General features: G+C 37.2%; 1 protein-coding gene across 1 annotated transcript in view; it reads right to left on the bottom strand.

Moving 5' to 3' along the window:
- Positions 1 to 20,939, bottom strand: part of RBKS (ribokinase) — a 51,357-nt gene that overhangs the window by 19,967 nt on the left and 10,451 nt on the right. Inside the window, exons 2-6 of the mRNA XM_058163275.1 lie at positions 15,953 to 16,085; positions 13,099 to 13,162; positions 10,688 to 10,750; positions 5,943 to 6,107; positions 2,852 to 2,943 (exon numbers count right to left, since the gene is read on the bottom strand). Coding sequence (XP_058019258.1) covers positions 2,852 to 2,943; positions 5,943 to 6,107; positions 10,688 to 10,750; positions 13,099 to 13,162; positions 15,953 to 16,085 — 517 coding nt within the window. The remainder of the gene's footprint in view (positions 1 to 2,851; positions 2,944 to 5,942; positions 6,108 to 10,687; positions 10,751 to 13,098; positions 13,163 to 15,952; positions 16,086 to 20,939) is intronic.

The raw sequence follows: 20,939 nt of genomic DNA, 5'->3' as shown, positions 1-20,939 counted from the left end.
TAGATCAAATGAATTTGCCCCTCTTTAAATAGTATTTACGTTCACATTTTATTTGAATAAGAGAAATGTGTTTTATTGTCTGTTAAATACAGACATGTATCCATCCACCCTCCATGTTGCTTTTTAATTTTGAGATTGAATGCCTTTAAAGTACACACACTTATGTTTTCTCTCCCACTGTGTTACAGGTAGTCCTCGACTTATGATCACAACTGAGCTCAGAATTTAGAAATATGTTAAGCGAATTGAGAAATATGTTAAGTGAGTTTTGCCCAATTTTACGACTTTTCTTGCCACAGTTGTTAAGTGAATTACTGCAATTATTAAATTAGTAACACAGTTGTTCAGTGAATCTAGCTTCCCCATTAACTTTGCTTGTCAGAAGTTCACAAAAGATGATCACATGATCCTGGGACACTGCAACAGTCATAAATATGAACCAGTTGCCATGGAGATGCTGCAACAGTAGTAAGTGTGAAAAACAGTCATCAGACACTTCTTTTAATGCTGTTGTAACTTCGAATGGTCATTAAATGAACTGTTTTAAGTCAAGGACTACCTGTACTGTGCAAAGTTAAAAAAACTGATGATGTAACAATTTTCCTTTCAGTTTAAAATTATTTAGAAACGCACAGCCTGAAGTTTGGCTTTCAAACAGGCCCTAAATTTGATTTTCTTATTTTGCATTTCTTTCATTAAAAGTATTAAGGAGAAAGAGAACCAGCACATTCCAGGGCAAACCTCAGGGATTAAGTTATGCTACATCTGGTGCACAGTGAATTAACAAGCTAGTTTCAACAGGCTTGATCATTTCTGGGAAAAAGAGAAGGAGAAAAAAAAAACAAATGACAAGCTAAGCAAAAAAAGTCAGGACCTGATAAACATACAATATACATTTGCATGAACTGTGTATAGAGAATTAAAACCGCACAAATAAAGGTTATTGTTAAAGCAATAAATTAAACATATCTAAAAGGCACAGCATGTGAAATATCCCTTGTGGGTAGATAGGCCATTGATATCCAACCTCTAGCGTTCCTTCATCCTAGCACAAAAATGTGTAAAGAACAAAATGTGTTAGAATACAGAGTATCTGTGGTTGTCAAAGCACTGACAATACTCAGCAGACCAACACTATGAAGCATGTATTTTATCTAGTATTGATGTGATATTCCTCACATGAAAGTATTTTCAAGATTTGATGCTTTCAAGGATTCAGAATGTCACAAACTGATTATACGGGGCTGATGTGGATATGATAAATAATACCCATGTCATTAGATGGGGAGTTCTCTTATCAGCCAATCAAAAATAGACATTTTCTTTTACATTGCACTAATTTAGTAGGACACCTGTCAGAAAATTTACACTTTGCACTGATAATGGGGCACACATTTCTATTTCTTTTCAACTAGAAAACTAGTTTTGACAAACTCTGAATGATATTTTCACAAATATTTTAAAAGGATGACTGGCAAAGCAGTTCTTTTCCCCACCCCACTCCTATTTTATATAAATAAAATATATTTATTTCAATATAAGTACATTTTGCCATCAGAACATTTTAGATACGTGAGGCCTGGCTGTGCGGCAAACTATTTCTCTTTCAACAGAAACAGCAATATATGGAAGACTCTTCTGGTAAATTCCGAGTTCTGCTTGAAATTACCACTGAATCTGTTTGAACAACAAAACTGTGTAAATAAAGTTTTGAAAAGTTCAAAAGCTTTCCAATTGGGTTTGTGTGAAGACTAGACATAAAAGCTCGGAACTTTCTGTTTCTTTTCATTTAAAAATGTTATGTGTTGTTTGTATAATCAACAGAGCACTTCTCCATTCACAGAAGCTATAGGAGCTAAGGAGCTAGACTTGGATATGGATTTCTTGTCTGGACTTGAGAAAACAGTATGGAGGCAAGACATAGATTTCTAACAGACAGCAGCTCACTACAAATACCCTTTGGTTAACAACTATTCATTCAGCAACTGTTTAAAGTTACAATGGCACTAAATGTAAGTACTTACGAACAATGAACAAAATTCAGGCCTGCCCACATTTAAACTACCCTCCCTGCCACCATTCCTCCCCACTTCATCTGACCTGTTGCCTTCCCTTCCCTTCCCTCCATTGGGCTCATTATCCTGGCCACTTATGGAGGAAGCATTGTGGATATTTCTGCAGGCAGACAGGTGATAGGTGAGTGCCCTGCTATGTATCCCTATTGGCTGAGTCCTCCTTTTGCGTGCCAGCCAGGGTCTCCTTTCAGAAAAGAAGGACCTGGCCAGTGCACAAAAGCTCCCAACAGTACTGACTACAAAAGAAGGATCCAGCTAGTAAAGAAAAGGAGGTCCTGGTCAGCGCACAAAAGAAGGACTAAGCTGGCATGTGAAAGAAGGTAAGGAGACCCGCCCTGGCTGCACAGGTGCAAAAGAAATGGCATGAAATAGTCCTCATATAAGGAATGTATGAGATTTGTTCAATGACAATAACCGGCGTTGCCAGAACTTCTGTTGCTAAGCTCAGTGCTCAAGTGATGTTTCGTTTAACAGCTGCACTGCTCAGTGACAGAATAGCTGGTCCCATTTAGTGTGGTTAAGTGAGGACTACTTATATAAACGTTACTTTCAATGAAATAGCTTACAAAATGTACAGGAGGTTTAGAGTGACAGCACAAAATTAATTTGTTCCCTCTCTGAAAAGACACTCTGGGCAATGTGCAGTTGACAGAGATCTTTCAGGATCTAGCCATGCAATGGAAATCAAAATCAAAATGTTCACAGTCTGAATTCATTACTTGTACTATAATACTCTCAATGTTTTATTTCTTCAGAGTCTCCCTGATGATATTTACCTCACTTTCATTGCAGCAGATGATGTCGGAATAAGTGTAAAATTGTGAGTCTAGGTCAGCAATTGCTGGAGCAGGATTAAATAAAGTCTTCACTGCAAGAGAATGGAAAATTCTGTAAAAGTCGTATCACATAATGCTGAAATATAAATGCCTACAATTCAACAAACATTATTTGTTATAATGCCTACAGCATTTTCAGCTCTACATTTCCCCTAGATACACAAATTACTTGCTGACATAAACAATCTAAGCAAAATACTGTGTTTTCTGTAAAGCATTGGTAGTGCAATGATATTGAATTAGTTAAGGATTTCAGGAGAATAGGTTAAGTATTATAATCATGCCTCTGTCATGAAAGAAAAAGAAAAAAGAAAACAAAGGCTTGGCTGAATTTGAAAAAATATAAATTACTACTTATTAGCATTTCTTGAAGACTATATTTTTCAGAATCATAAGATAGATTCTTGTTGCTGTCGATTTAAATTCAGATATGCATATACTAGGTTAACTGAATTTCAACAAAGAACAAAACACAAGATTATTCCCAGATGTATTAGGACTGTGTTTTGCATTTTTCTGCAGGGAATTCTGGAACTTCATTCTCATTATAGTTAGAAGGCCTCAGATTGAAGGGAAAGATATGAACCACAGACAAATAGACATTCCTAGATGAGAAAAACCCAGAGGATCATTTTTATTCCAGTTACCTCACCTTTAAGTTCCAGGAATCTGCAAAACTGTAAAAGGGGAGGAAACCTCTTTTCCAATAATGGACTACTGACCCAGGGAATAAGTCAGTGGGAGTTTACAAGTATGGTAGGCAAAACAAAACAAAAATGCAAAATCCAAATCACTGCAGGATTGGATAGCATGCATACCCGTAGGCATCATATTCCCCGTCTTTCTGCGTCATTCCAACACTTTATGTTAAAAAGAGTTGCATCAGAATTTGGCGGGGGGAAACCTTTCCCCTTGTTTAAAATTAAAATAATAACACCAGATACTGAAGTGGTTTCCTTCCCTTCCCTTTCAACAAATGGACCTAGTATTCTCATGATTGAAAGGAATATAAAACTTGGGAAGCTTTGAAACCAAACAGAGCCTAAGCAGTTACTCAAACACAGTCTACAATTATTGATCACCAATGTATTTTGTAATTAGCTTGGTGCTACTTCCACTGGTGCTGGAGCAATGGGATTCTTTAGAATCTGTTAAGAAGCCCAGATCTATCATGGTGCCACTTGAACTCATTTTGGTAACTGCACTATTGTTCTGGTTCACTTTAACTTAGTAAATGTAAAAAAATAAAAATAAAGTGACCCACAGAATGGTGCTCTTATCAATATACTGCCATGAGATTGATATATCAAGAGTTAATACAATGTTTTGGCATCAGGACAATCAAAGAAAGGCAAGAAGCCACAGCAAAGCTGTTACAGACATCTTTAATGACTACTAGTGGGGCAATGATACAGGTATCCTCGATTTATGACCACAATTAAGCCCAAAATTTCCATTGCTAAGTGAGACATTTGTTAAGTGAATTCTTCAGGTCTTAAGTTAGTAAGGTAGTTGTTAAGTGAATCTGGCTCCCACTGATTTTGCTTGTAAGAAGATTACAAAAGGTGATTACATGACCCTGGGACACTGTGACCATCATAAGTATGAATCAGTTGCTAAGCATCTGAATTTTGATTATGTGACCATGTGCATGCTGCAACAGTCGTAAGCGTGAAAAAACGGTCATAAGTTGCTTTTTCCAGTGGCGTTATAACTTCAAAATGGTCACTGTTGTAAGTCGAGGACTATCTGTACTTCAGCAAGCATAAGACTATCGATCTGTAGTTTTAAAAAAACAACCCAAGCGTATGGGAACAAGAAGGTTTATAGCCACAAGCTTGTTTCCCCCCTTTCCCTTTTTTCTTCTGAGCTTCGCATCTGGGTGCGCATCTGTTAAACACACATAGTCTAGTGTGCTTCCGAACATAAACTACTGCATTAAACATGAGAATCAGCAGACTAAAAGAAAGGAAGTGCCAGTAACACTCTCCAGCTGTGAGGATTTTAAAGATTGTTTCTGTATTAGCAAAGGGTTTACAGTGATTTCATTATACAAGGCCATTCAACATGTTTCAGAGATGGACAGAGGTTTCCTGGTATATGGGACAGGCTTCTATATATGATTTCTACTGAAGAAGTAATCTCCTGCATTAAATGCAAATATATTTTATGTTCGTGCAATGGAATTTGGGGTTATTGTCATTTACACAGATCCCTGAAGAATGGGAGAATTAAGTGTCTTTTCTTCTACCAGTCAATCACCCAGAACAAAGAATTTTCTAGCATTTTACAGATTAACATTCAGATTTATAGTGATCATTTTTAAAGAAATGAGCCACTTTGTGCATACCCAAGTGCTAGGTATACTTGTTTGATGTTTTGAATCGCTGAAATAAATGAGCCAGTGAAATAAATGTTCTAGAGATTATGCTTATCCAAAATAAATAAATAAATAAAAATCCCTCAATTTCTGACTCAAAGAATTTAGATTTATAAATTGGGATGATTATCTCAGAATATGATAATAGAAGATATAAAGTTTATTTCTGTCTAACTGAATTATTGAAAAAAAAATCCTTTTAAATTCAAAAATGTTTTCCTTTCAGATAAAGACGGTGCTTGGTATCAATTGACAGCAGGCAAAGGAGACGTGGTATACCCAAGGCATCTTGCATTACCAGAGACACAGAATGAGGATCCATTTCCCTGAATGATCTTAAATCATTTTCTTCTGCTAAGGAAGTTATTTGCTGCTCTGGCTTGATCAGAAATTGCACTCAATAGGTTAAAAAAAAAGAAACAAGAGCAAGATTCACACATGGTACCAGGTTCATGCCAATTCAATTGAAATTTCAACTGTTCTTCACAGGCCCAATTGTTTTATTAAATTATATCGCTAGTGCCTGGAATTAGGTCACTAAGCTTGGCATCACCATGTTTAAAATGATTTTGAAACAACGCTACATTAAAAGAATATTACTGAAACCATTCGTGGAATGAAGCAAACAATTAATCTGTATTATTAGATTACCTCCATTGGTATGAGCCATTTTTAATGCTTCTAAAGAAATCGCTGGGATTATTTCAAGTTGGCAAACCATCACTTTGGCTTCAGCGATGACATGAGCAGCCTTTTTTAAATCACTGGAATTCAGAAGTAAATTTGCTCCCGCAACGATTACAATAAAGTTTTCTCCTAAAAATAAATGTGAAATTTTTGAATGATGAAAGCTGAACATAAAATGTATTTTCTTGACACCATGGCATATATGATTCTTAATAGGCTGTTTCAGTACTATAAAGTTAATAGCATGTACGTTTTCAAGGGCTGTGTATGTAAGAAATCCTAGCTTACACAGAGAAGTGGTGAGAAGGCCAGGGTAAAACTAAGGTTTCATTGCACTTGTGGTATCTCAAAATTGAGATGGGTTTAGATTTATATGCAAAAAATACCATGTTTGCTGACAATTTGACTGATTGATGCAATAAGGAATGTAGATCTAAAAACCAGTATCAAAGAACAAGGCAGTTGTATGTGATAAAGAAAATATTGAATGTTTGCAAGTTATCCTTTTAAAAAAACATGGTATACCTTAAGTTCCACAACTACCATAAGTTTGGATTTTTGTTTTTTTATGAAGCCATATAAGATTTGTGTCATGTTGGACATAAAGTACAGTTAGTCCTTGGCTGATGACCACAACTGAGCTCAAAATTTCCATTGCTAAGCAAAGCTGTGGTTAAGTGAGTTTTGTCTCATTTTACAACCTTGAGATGCACACAATATTGTTAAATTATAGCAGGAAACGGGAAAGAGCTTCAGAAAAGGCTGTGATTTTGGGAAAACATCATGTACGGTATAGGTTGTTCTAATGCAACCCTATTGATTAATAAAAGTCCAAAAACCAACCCCAAGTTTTTTTGGGGGGAATGGTTGTATTCCTGTTGGGCGCAAACAACCAGACCCACATGTATAATATTCTGCCTATAATACAGGAATCTCTTCAGCCTACTCTTGGGAACAATTAGATAAGATGCCAAGGAACTTGGGGTGAGCTGTGTGTATCAGTTCTAGGCCTTTTGGGATTGTACAGTGACTCCAGCCTAACTCCTCCCCTGCCAGACTGAGTTCTTCCCAACAACTCCAGCTTCTCTATAGCAGTAATGTTCCAAATTGCAGTATTAAGGCAGATAAAACCATCTGATAGTAATTGTATGGTTAAAATCTCCATAACACCAGGGAAGAGGATTTCAGTGCCATAACAGCCCACTTATCACTGTCTCTAGGAAATACACTATGGCCTTAATCATACTAAAATGGACTTTGAAGTACAGGTAGTACTCAGTTTACATCCATTTGTTCAGTGACCATTCAAAATTACGTGGTGCTAAAAAAAAGTGGATATACTAGCAGTCCTCAATATTCCGACCATTGTAGTACCCCCAGAGTCATGTGATTCAGGCACTTATGTGCCTAGCTCAAGATTATGACATTGGAGGGATTTGCAGTCATATGATGGCCATTTGCAACCTTTCCTGCTGGTTTCCCATAAGCAACTCAATGGGGAAGCTGGCAGAGAAGATCAACAGTTGCTCCGGTAAGTTGCTCCAACTTTTTCTCCCATCTGCAGCACATCTGCCCATGTGCAGTCCACACCAGTGCTCTTCCCAGGTTCTTACCACTCATGTGTTGCCTGTACTGGCCTCTCCACCCTGCCACATGGCATATCTGTACTCTTTACCTGAGATTCCTGCTTCTTCCTGCCTAATGAGAGGCATGTTTTGGGATTACAATGGGAACTGAACTGCCTCAGAGTATTGTCACTAAAAGATATGATCATGTGACATCATGTTTTATGACCATATTGTTTAGCAATGGCAATCCCAATCTCAACTGCAGATATAATCCAAGGACTACCTGTATTAGAATATAACTTGCACAAGATGACTCTTTTGTTCTCCTCCAAGGACTCGTTGAGATTAAAGCTGTTAAGGCAGTTGCTGAAATAATTATGACAGCAATGTCTTCCTAAGCTTTGGCATCTGAACCATGTATATCCCAAGGGAATCTTCTAGTAACAAGAAATAAAACCCCAGTATACTGGCATTTGTGGAATTATATCTGTTCTAGAATGAATTTGCTTATTCTTACTTGTGCAGATTGTGCAGCAGATGCATTTGCCAACAGTGTAGTTCTTGACAATATTCATGAGTAAACTGCTCAACATTCAAAGTTATTTTTCAACTACTTGCTGCAGTCAAATTCTAAAGCAGGCCTTTCAAATCATAAGTAGCTATGTGATTATGGATTGTAAAGCTCTACTTTGCAAACATTCCTTCGGAATTAAACTTCAGAGTGTCTTAGGTTCAAAATGTGCCTCCCGCCAATACAATGATGGGAATAATGATGTAATGCTCATTCTCACAGAGGAATTTAATTTTCCAAGCAATGTTGGCGAAAGCCCACATTTTTCTCCCTGCCAGATATATTCAGTGAAAGATTGCCCAACATAAAAATGCCAACCTAAAGTTTCAGGATGGGCAGCATACTTTCTGAAATTTTCAGAAAATTACATTTAGTAGTATTTTGAAAGACTGCTATTAATGGTGCATTACCAAAGGGATAGTACAAGAGATAAAGTAGATGGAATGGTTACCTTAAGGCCATAGAATTTCTTTTTGAAGTTCTAAATGAAGTTCCCCATCATGAATGGGGAAATGTTATAACATGGAACAGATATGTGGTTTATATATACATTATTGAAATTTTTCATCCCTCCCCTAATTTTCTGTGGTAATGTTTTACAAATTTCATTGTTTTTTGTTGTTTGTGGTCAGCGATAGTGATAAGGGTGCATGCCATTTTTTGTCATTGTTTATAATGTTTTCTAAATACTTTTATTTAATAGTTATCACATAGAGATAACTAACCCCCAATATTTATGCCAAGGGTCTTTCAGTTGGGGCATTTTCTTTCATCCACTAGACTTCATTTTTTAGTTATTATGGTCATTGATAAATTATTTATACAGAGTTTTCATGAAGCTTCAGAACTAGGGACTATCAACAATCTCTCATGATAGAATACTGGATGCATAAAATATTTTCTTTTGGTCAGGTTGTAACTCTCATCCGTTTCTCACCCTATTCATTACTGTCAGATCATTCACAGTCCTATAAATGTATTAGATGTGAAATCTATTTTTATTTGACATCTTTGTCAAATGATTTTTTTTTACTTATTCCTTCAGATACATAGGAGAACTGAAACAATAGTAGGTATGCATAAATAATGATTGAGATACCCAGGATTCTAGAAATTAAACCCGAATCTAGATCTTTGATCTTCAATTAGTGGGTTATAATCTCCTAATTTAAGATACGGAGCTACCTCTATAATCTTCTTTCTTATTTTTAAAGATAAGGATAGACATGCTAATGTAAAATATGAAAAAAAAAGCATAGGAAAGAGAATTAGAAAAAAAACAAACACAAATGAAATACTTGTCCCCACATTACTATTCCATACTGGCTGGAGGATTCTGGGAACTGAATTCAAAACATTTCTAGGGAGCATCAGACTGGAAAAAGCTCAAAGACAATTATTTACAATTGTCACACTATGAAGTACTTTCCAAACCATTTTTCCCTGTGGCAAAAAATAAGCAAATTAACAAACAGCAGTTCAACACCCAGAGCTGAGTTCTGGAAATAGCTGTGTGTGAAAACTCTTCTGTGTTTACCAGATGCCAAGATGGAAAAAGCCAGTTTCTAGTCTGCAATCTGTATCAGCCACCAAGTTCGTTAAGCTAATATTACATCCAGAGAACTTTCTTCACTTCCATTCTTTAATCTCACTTGTCACTCTTTTACAGCCACTGCAACTCCCAGTTTGCACTTAAGACTTTTGCGCACAAGCGTCTGCGTGTATGGAAAAATAAGACTGACTTCTTTGAACTGCAATTAGTAATTAATAGCAAAAGATACAGCTAAGCTGAAACAAGTTTGCCCAGATTTCCAAGTTGAAGGGGCTCTCAATATATAGAAAGGTGTCAGGAAGTTAAATGATGGTATTTATGAGCAATAAGCTGGTGCTTCAGTGTCCTCCAATGTCCAAGAACTATGCTATGAAACTATTTTAACAAATTGATATGAGAAGCTCTAAAACTCAGCCACTGAAGACATTGTCTCTCCAGTGTAGTATTGTAATGTAATACTACATTATATAGTATTATAATATAAATTACATTATAATGTTATTCTCATTTAGAATGGATCTTTCTTTTATTTCTGTGGCCATGTTTGTCCAAAAATCTAGTGGGGTTCCCAGGCATAATTGATCATCATTCCTGATCAAAAATCACAACACACAATAACCAGGTGTAATCATTTTCAGCAAAATGAAAAGAAAACAGTGCTACTGAATTTGATCATGGGGTATATGAGGCAGAGGACTGTCACTAATCCTTCTTTAGTTAAGAGATGAATGGGTTTGCAGAACTTTGTAAAAGCTTAAGCAGTTTACATTGCTTCCTTTGAGTCGTTCTATATAAAGCATATGAAATAATTGAGACAGAGAAAAAAACAACATGCCATCCAAAGTTTAATGATACAGAACACAGCTTATGTGTATTTGCTTCTGGGCTCAATGATATAGATGTGCAAAGTGGGAAAATTCCATTGGATATATCTTTAAAAATTGAAACTTGACAAAATTAAAATCTCATCATACCTAATTCAAATCTAAGAAAATTCAGCTTATTCCTTGATATGTACCTTCACTATTGACCATGATAGAAGCAGCTCCTGTTGCAGCATCTTCTGTCTGATTTACAAATTCTAAGGTAAGAAAGAAAAAAGTTGTAGAGATCTTTCAGCAAATATACAAATTAGTGAGTTACATCAGCAAACATTACAGCTGAACAGCTGGCGTTTAAAATGTTAATAATGAATACCAATGCCAGAAGCGGGAAACATAAATGCTAAATTACACCCACATGACAGCAAACACAAGCTCAAGATTAATTAATTGTGGCTAATTCGGTATTTCAGGGAAAAAAACTGATCTAAATTTAGTACAGTTATTACTGGCAGCTGTAGTACACTTGTTATTCACATAGACATACATGTCAAAGTCATGGTTAAAACACTGTGAATTTGCTCTGCTTATTGGGAAAAACATTACCCATAAAGTGACTCCTTTAGTTCAGGAAACAGAGTAACCCTTGTAAAGCCTTGGCTGCATTAGAGTAAAATAGTACATTCCTAGCCATGTTTATCTGGAAGTATGTTTACTCTGCACAAATGTGTTGAAAATAGTTTAAAATTGGATTTTGACCTAAATTTAACAATGTCTAGCCAAATCCTTCCTGGAAGTCACGTTAGTATCTATAGCCTGTTCAAATTTTTACCTTTCTATAAATTACATTCTGAGGAATATTTCATCTATAAGACAGATTCCATTTATATATTTTTGTAATAGCTACAGACCATAGATGGGGAAGCTTTGCCTTCCATAGCTTGCAATTTCCCATTAACATCCCCTGATGTGCCTGGTAAATAAGAAAAATGAGAACTGCCCTCTATCAATAAATAGCGGGATATAGATTCTCTCAATTTTGTGTAGAGAAAAATATGCTTCATGAATTTGTAAAATTTCTTCTAAAATCACTTAACTAATGGCTGTCATGTCCCCCCAACCAGAATTTGGCAGTAAATTACGCATTTCCTAACACTTCATTACTTAGCTTGATTCCTTGGCTAGACTTGGCAGAAGATCCACAGTTCAGCTAGATCAAGGGTGTCAAAATCACGTCGTCACAGTGGTAACACATGATGTATCAGGACTTTTTTCCCCTTTGCTAAACCGGGCATGGGTGTGGCCAGTGCATGACGCATCTGGCCCGTGGGCCGGGAGTTTGACAGCCCTGAACTAAATGAAGCCTTAAACTCAACAGCTGATTTCTGATAGCCAGTGAGAACATATCAATTACTAGTATTGCGATCTTGATGTTTAAACTTAAGGTATGATGGAATGCCTAACAGAACCCAGGAAGGCAGAACTACTATATTTCCAAAAAAAAAAAGGACGAGGGAGAAACGTGAGAAAGACACTGAGCAACTAGGTGTAAATTGAATGGGAAAATTGCTTTGATAAGCTTTCAACATTGTTATGTTACTCAACTAGCTACAAAGGTCTATTCAGAAACTCAAATGGTTATTGTTTCCAGAGATTACCATTCTTAGAGGGCTTGACACATGACTTCTTAAATCATCACTAGTATGGATAATGAAATGTCTGCAATAAAACAACCAAGCTCAGAGAGCATCAAGGACCCTCCACAAGGCTTGCTTGTTTTTTTTCTGAATTAACAGATATTTTATATGACACATAGTGGCCCTGAAGCTGAATGGCTGTTCTATGTAACAGCCATCTTTGCCATGGGAATTGCTGGTTCCTATCACAGCCCTCATACAACATAATTTATATGCTACACCACAATACAGGTGTTAAATCCATTTACCTGACAGTTTAATAAGCTGTGAGGTAACCAAGTGGTTGAATCAAGTCTAAACGTTTTGTAAGAAGAAGTATTTTTTCATCTGTGTTATATTGGCAGTTGCTTTAACTGAATTCTAGTCATTATGAAGGAGCCAGGTACTGGGAGACTGTGTGGTCTAGTCCTGCCTTGGGTACAAAGCCAGCTTAGATGATCTTGACCTAGTTACTTTTTCACAATGCTAGGAAAAAGGCAATGGCAAACTAATACAAATATATATTAAAAAAATCAAATATGAAAGCTGACTAGATGACTTTGATCCAGCCAACCTTTCTCAGGCCAACTCGCTTTGCAGGATGGTTGGTGTTGGAGAAAATAGGAGGAAGATGGAATATTAAGTATATTCGCTACCTTGAGTTATTTACAAAAATAATAATGGCAGCATAAAAAAAAATCTTAAAAGAAAAAAAAAAAAACTTCTGAAAAACCTTGCCAAGAAAACTGCAGGGACTTTTCCAAACAGTCTTTGAGAATTGCACACAACAGAACAGAAGAAAAAAACATGGAGAATGGCAGATGTTTGTTTACTACTCTATTCATTTTCTCATTGAGGAGAACTTTGCAAATCATATTGTCAGAATATAGTGATTGATATAATTTGGTTCTGAATTAAAATAAGGAAGATACCTGTTGGAATCCCATTTTTTTTAAAGTTTTCAATGTAGTCATTACCAAAAGAATCCTTCCCAACCTACAGAGCAAAAATAAACAACGTTACATATTTCAGATTACCCAGCTCATCTTGGACAACATTCTCGAGGATGGGCAAGATGTGAATTTCCATGTTGTAGAGCTTCCATTAGCCCTGGAGATAACCCCTGAAATATCTGCTTCGCAGGGATTAAAAATACTTCAAAATGCAAATATTCTGAATATGCAAGAATAAAAACGGACTGGTTGTTTTTAAAGCCAATAAAATTTTATTCTATATTTCTCCACTGTCATATTTTAGAAACAGGACCTTTATATTCCTCAATGTTGCTACAACTCATTCTTAAATCATAAGATATCATTGACTTTATAACATGATTAAATCCCCTTTTTAACATCTTCCTCAGAAGCAAGAAGTACTGAATCCAGTAGGGAGTCCTCCCCTCTATATAAATATAGCACTGAAGACTGGGAGAGCAACTCCATTTCTCTCTGGAATGAGTGCATTTAAAAGTACCGTACATTGAAATTGGACAGTCACGTAATTTAAATAAAAATAATTTTTAATCAATAAAATGTTACAGAGTATTTAAAAATATGTAATGAGAAGTCTAGATTTTCCAACTATGCATTTAATATCTTTGACGATGAAATCACAAAATTTAAGATTTATTGAAGATACAGTTAGTTATAGAACCAAAGAAAATTAAACAACATAATACACTCCATGACCTCTGAAATGATAGACATGGAAAATATTTCTTAAAGAATGAACCCAGGGGAGAATCCTATCTATGCACAGTTTAGTAATGGCAGAGGATGCACAGCAGTCATCAAGTGCTGAATGTCAGGGAAAAAAACAAAACAAAACAAAACACTGTAAAATGAGGTCAAGTAAAAAGGGTATGAAATGGAAGCCCTGAAGTTCTGGGCAGTGTATATCACATGGCAACATTTTATTAAGGGTTCCATTGAATAAATCCTTCAGTTGAAATCACGGATGATTGTTATAACATGGTACACTAAGAGAAGCTGGTGGGCAAAACTGAAATAACTTTCAGTTAATTATAAATAGAATTCCTTTATATCTACTTCTGAAAAAGCACACTTATTTATCTACATTTTATATCAACGACTGTTCTGTGTGTCTTTGGATATCCGTGAAAATAACAAAAAAAAAACCTCTCTGGGAATTAGACTGCAATGCCTATCCCGTAAGATAGCAGTCCCCAACCTTTCCAACTCTGTGGACAGGCAGCGGCGGTGGCAGGGGGAGGTTGTGCACCTGTGTTTGCTTCTTGCGCAAATGAAGCTTTGCACACTCATCTGCTGCTTGTGCGGCTTGGTTCCCAATTGGCCAGGGACTGGTATAATCCGTGAACTGGGGATGGGGACCCTTGTCTTAAGAGACAACCATGAATTCAGTTTTGATACTGAAAAATGTTCTAAGTCTTCTCTATGTGCTCAATTATACTAACTGGATTGATACACTGCATTAAGTTATGGTTTGCTTAATAAACCACAACAATTTGAGATCAGGAATCATGCTAAGCCATAAATCAGAGTTACATATCAAAATGGCTGGATTTAATATAACCATTACAATGAAACAAAGAAAGTACTTTATGACAATCTCACACATGAATTTATACTATTTCTCAAGTATTGTCTATTCTGATTCATTGCTTTGCCCATAGTTCCAGTTGGTGGACCTTTAGGTTCTAGTAAAGGGTGTCAAACTCGATTTCATTGAAGACCGCATCAGGGTTGTGTTTGACCTCAGGGAGCTAGGGTGGACTTGACCATGGTGAGTGTGGCCAGGTCGACTTCACTCATGTTGGCGGTGCCTGTGGTGGCCCGAGCACCCTGACAGCGAAAATGGGCTCCTAAGCTGCGTTTTTGGCTGCTATGGCCTCCTACAAACCTCTGACATTGAAAACAGAGCTCAGGAGGGCCCCCCCCACGGCCCTCGCCTGCTCTTTTTTTGGCTGCTATGGTCTCCTGCAACCCACTGGCAGTGAAAACGGAGCTCGGGAGGGCCACGCACTGCAGGCTGGTCCTTTGCTGTTTCCAGGGCAGCCCCATGGGCCAGATCTAAGCACCCTGTGGCCAAATCCGCCCCACACCAGGCCTTGAGTTTGACACCCCTGTTCTAGTAGAAAAGAGAAAGCAGAAAAAGGAGTAGCTAGACACTAGAATAAAATGACTTTGTTCCTATGGGGAAAAATATTTGCAAACATTTCATGTTCTCCATAATTAAGCTCAATTAACTGATTTAGAAAATGTTGATCTTTCTCTTTCAAAAATACAAAACTGGTACTTTGTATTGTGTATTTGGAAAGATGCAGAATAGACTGATACATTAATTTAACATGTCATGATCCTGAAAAATATATTAGTATTACCTGTATAGTAACACTACCAACTTTAAAATTTTAGAAGCTTGATCACAGGATGCTATCGCAGTCCTAGATTGCACAGAGTACATCGTTTGCCTATCCCTATATTTATTTATTTTATTATTTTATTATTTTATTATTTATTTATTTATTTATTTATTTATTTATTTATTTATTTATTTGAATACATATTAAATAATACACATAAGTATAAGCATGAATTGAAAACATAAAATGAATACAATTAAAGGGAACATTAGGACAGGGACAGTAGGCACGCTGGTGCTCTTATGCACGTCAGTTATTGTACTAATCTTCATCCAGAATAGAATACACATACTCTGTTTAGGATTTGTTTTTGTCTTGGATAAGACAGCTGTTAATTGCTAAAATGAACTGCATTAATATTAGAGCAATAAACCAGAGCTTACCTTGCAGATCATTGAGGTTTTAGTCCCAAGCCGAGCTGCCTGAACACACTGGTTGGCACCTTTCCCCCCAAAGCCAGTGAAAAATTTATACCCATGTATGGTTTCTCCAACTTTTGGTAGACGTTTAGTAAGGCTGTTGAAATAAAGAAGGAAGGATACTTTTTATTACATATTAACAACTGAATTCTTAATAGTTTTTAAATAGTAACCATATAGAATTGTTAAGGCCAATACTTATAGAGATTTAATTAAAAGTAGTTCCAAAAATAATCCAAAATTTGTAAATGCAACCTCTTTCATGCTCTTATAAGAACAAAAAATAAAACAGACCTCACAATTGTTTCACTGTTTCAAATTAGATGATAGGTAACTAATCACCAAATTTGAAATAGGGAAAGAAAAGGTGTATGTAACCCACAGTTATTTACCTAATACCAAAAGGAGGACATTCCAATAAGCATGCCCACTTACACAATATGCATACGCTCTGAGAGAAAAAAAAATAGTTCTTTTGGGATTCCACAACATTTAAAACCTCTCTCTATAATGAAAATAAATAATGAAAATACGGGTACTGGTTACACAGGCTTTACAATGGCATAAATCAGTCGACTCAGAATGGATTATTGAAGAAAATACCACACTTCACAGCCTAAGGACAGCCTTGGGTTAATTTTTAATATAATACAATAGAATCACTATGTAGAAACTTTACAACTCTATTTGGGAAGTTAAAATGCTTTTTCTTTTTGTAGGGTTGTGTTAGTTTGCATGCTTTTTTAAAAATAAATTATTAATAAAAATTTGTAAAAAATGAACTATAACCTGTAACATTGTATCTTACAATAATCAAGGTAACTGCTTTAAAATCATCTTAAAACAAAATTCATGATCATTAAAAAAAAGGCTACTGAACATGGTTAAGGGAACTACAGTTTCATCATGCGGCAGCATCCTATGTACTACAAGGCAGGACTTCTCTTTGGGAGGACCAGGCTTTCTAGCTTCTGCTGCAGCCTGGTATAGTAGCAATAGTATTTAAGGCTTATATATCACTTCATAGTGCTTTACTGCCCTCTAAGACTTGTGGACTTCAACTCCCAGAGTTGACCTAATGGCTGCTTCAAACTCACAGTTGAGAGGAAGTGATGGAACTGGTCTCTCAGTAGTTGCAAGAATTAAAAGCCAATTGCAGAAGACAGGAGACATCCAAAGAGGCAAAAGAAACACTGGAGAACTGAGGTGGGAATAGGCAGTGTAGGAAATCAAAGGCTCTTAATCAAGGGACTCTCATAAACACATAGATATTATTGATGCAGCAAGCTGGAAAAATTTCAGTACTTTTTATACCAAGATATGTTTTGCTGAACATAGGAAGAGCAGAGTAGAGAAATAAGTCTGAAGGAAAAAAAAACATACCTGACCAAGATAACAGCAAGTCAAACGTTGGCCAGCTATGCGGTAACATGCAAGAGAGAGACCCCTTTTGTTTTAATCTTAGTTTCCATTCTCATGTCTGAGCAGTGCAGGACAGGGCATAAATAAGTGGGTTTCTATGGCTGATCTATTGTCCCAGCCTCAGAGATAAGATTAGACTGGAATAATAGAGTTGGAAAGAACCTTGGAAACCTTCTAGTCCAGTGGTTCTCAACCTTTATAGTGCTGCGACCCCTTTAATACAATTCCCCACGATGTGGCGACTCCTTTAATACAATTCCCCACAATGTGGTGACCCCAACTGTAAAATTATTTTCGTTTTGAATTTATCGCGCCTGAAGCCGTATTGGCTAGCGATCTGAACTGCTTGTGATTGCCTTGAGGACATAGGCATTAAAGTGGAGACTCCTCCCCTATTTTTATCGTGCCTGAAGCCAGATTAGGCTAGCGATTGGGAGTGATTGCAGCTGGCTTGAGAGGGAGACATCAGAGCAAAGATTTCTCTCTTTTTTAATTCATCGTGCCTAAAGCCGAATTCAGCTAGCGATCTGAAGAGCCTGTAGCTGGCTTGTGGAGTCAACCATTGGAGCGCAATTCTTCGACTCGCAAGTATACTTCCCATATTTCCGATGGTCTTAGGCGACCCCTGGAAAATCGTCGTTCGACCCCCAACAAGGTCGTGACCCACAGGTTGAGAACCGCTGTTCTAGTCCAACTTCTTGCCCAAGCAGGAGACTATATTCAGCAAGGAGATGGAAGGATGAGGTGGGAAAAGAATGGTTAAAATAAAGTAAAAAAATTGTGAAAGCTAAAACAAAGAAATTGTGTCAAACATCTGGAGAACCAATCACATAAACCTTGCTTAAAACATCCAATTTAACACATCAAAAATACATATGTGCATTTCTTCCTTAAACACACTTCCATCTTGCGTGTCAAACCTCCTGCCAAACACACCTTAATACATGGTTCAGGAAAATTCACTTTTAGAGATACAACTTTTAAGAAAAGAAAGTCGTGCTATAATGTAATGCTGTTATCTTGTCACTGAATTTTGTAATGAGAAGCAATTACTAGATTTTGATTTCATTAGGCTAACTTTAAAAGCATTTCAGCCTTCTGTTTTGAAATGGCAATTATGAGTAATTTCTACGATTAAGGAACCATCTGTTACTGTGCATCCTCCATTCACATGTACACTCAAATGTGCATTTTCCAGAGGAGTTGAGCACATATATTACAGACTTAGCTATATTTTGAAGGGAAACAGCTGCTTCTATAACAGAACAAAACAACCTAAACAAGCATTCAAGTCCAAAGTCAGAAGCTTTTATTTTTAATACAAACATGTCTACATACGTATTACAAAAAGTAAAACAGCTTGGTTATTTCTCCAACTCCAGAACACATAGTCCTAACGTGAAAGAAAGACAAAGATAGTAGAAATTAATATTTATCATTTAAAGCAGGGGGGTCAAACTGGCAGCCCATGGGCCAGATTCATCATGTGCAGGCCACGCCCACCCCGGCTCCGCAAAGGCAAAAAAGTCACGATACAGCGTGTGATGAGATCAAGCTTGACACCTATGATTTAAAGCATGGGTGGGGAACAATGGTCCTTTTATGACTTGTGGGCTTCAACTCCTGAGCCAGCCAGTGATTTCTCACTTTTGATTTAAAGCAGGGGTCTCCAACTTTGAAAATTTTAAGACTTGTGGACTTCAACTCCCAGAATTCCTCAGCCAGCAAAGCTGGCTGAAGAATTCTGGGAGTTGAAGTTCACAAATCTTAAAGTTGCCACGGTTGGAGATTCCTGATTTAAAGAGTAGAAGGCAATACAATGAAAATTGCCAGACAAATATATATTCCAAATAACTGTTTTGGAAGCACCTGAAGACAGGACAAGAAGCAATGGATGGAAAAGAGAAGCAATCTAGAAATAACGAGAAATTTCCTGACAGTTAGAACAATTAATTAGTGGACTGGCTTGCCTCCAGAAGTTGTGGATGCTCCAACTCTGGAAATTTTAAAGATGATGTTGGAAAACCATTTGTCTGAAGTGGTGTAGAGTTTCTTGCCCTCAGCAGGGGGTTGGACTAGAAGACCTCCAAGGTCTCTTCCAACTCTGTTCTTCTGTTAAGGAGGAAGTAATAGTCTAGAAAAGACAGTGCTGACTCTCCCATCTGGTCTTACATACTTAGGAAAATAATCATCTCAGACTATTTCCTGGTCTTGTTGTCTTTAGTTAAACATAAAAAGAAAGTGTCAAAGTGTTCAGAAAAGCTCCATTTCTATGTTGTCCGGAGGCCAACTCGATGATACAGTTAATTAGACTGCTGGTACTTGTGGTGAAAGTGGAGAGACCCAAAGAGGCTTTGCAATCATTAGGGTCCCAGAAATTAAAACAATTTTAATTTTTTATTAGAACTTAACATGGAAATCCTCAAATTGAGACTTCTTCTTAAGCCCTGATTATGCCAGAGAAAATAACAAAGGAAGTGAGACTTGATTAAAGGAGGAAAACAAAGCACTATAACTGCTTTCAGGTGCTTTTGGAAACAGCAAAAGGTTCTGATGAATGACGCTCCTAATCAAAGGAAAGATAGTTAACCCAGTAATTATGACCTCCTGGCCAGAGGATATGGTTATATCATTTTCTAAGTTGCAGAAGGAACTTTTGCCAGAAGCTTCTCTTAAGAAAGCAAAATGAAGTTCCTTTTAACATTTCAGCTAGCTCATGTATGCACGCCAAATGTAAAGTAAACCACCCTACAGACTATGATGGCTTTCATAAGCCTTCAGTTAACTGTAGATGGACGTATTCCTATCGGGAAGATGTCCTACAGATATAATCACTTGGAGCTTTCCAAAGTCTTTTTCTCATTGCCTTCACAGGGGACTTCTGCCAGTGGTGGGATTCTAATAATTTAACAACGGGTTCTCTGCCCTAATGATGGGCTGGGTGGGCGTGGCTGGGTGGATAATCCTCACTTCCACCCCATCCAAGAGCAAAGATAATGAAAAATCCTCACTTCCACCCTATCCCAGAAGAAAGATAATGCAAAATCCTCACTTTCATCCCATTCCAGAACAACCACCATTCCTCACTAACCTGCTTTCCAGACCATGGGACTACCAGTTTAAAAAAAGTTTAGTCAGACCTTCCAACTTCTTGGGAGGAAAAAGATCTTGCAAAGTTGGAAGGTCTGACTGAACTGACTGATCAGCCTCCCAGCTGATCAGCACGGCCAGTCCATTGCCGCCTCCCAGCTGATCAACACAGCTACCAGTCATGCCTCTGCAGCGTCCCCACCCTGAATGGCAACCCCAATGAGCGGGGCCAGACAGTGGTGGGAACAACTGGTTTGCTGAACTTTGCAAAAAATTAACACCAGGTTTGGCTGAACTGGTGCAAACCGGCTGAATCCCACCACTGCTTCTGCCTCTTCTTGCCTGTATTTGACCTGTATTTGACCTACTGGGACTAGATTTTCTTGCCTAGATCTGAACACTACCTTCTCTTGGTGAAGCTAAACAGCCAATGAATGGG

Source organism: Ahaetulla prasina, chromosome 1, assembly GCF_028640845.1.
Source record: "Ahaetulla prasina isolate Xishuangbanna chromosome 1, ASM2864084v1, whole genome shotgun sequence".
Lineage (NCBI taxonomy): Eukaryota > Metazoa > Chordata > Lepidosauria > Squamata > Colubridae > Ahaetulla > Ahaetulla prasina.
The sequence above is the reverse complement of the archived record's forward strand: the minus strand, read 5'-3'. Positions and strand labels throughout refer to the sequence as shown.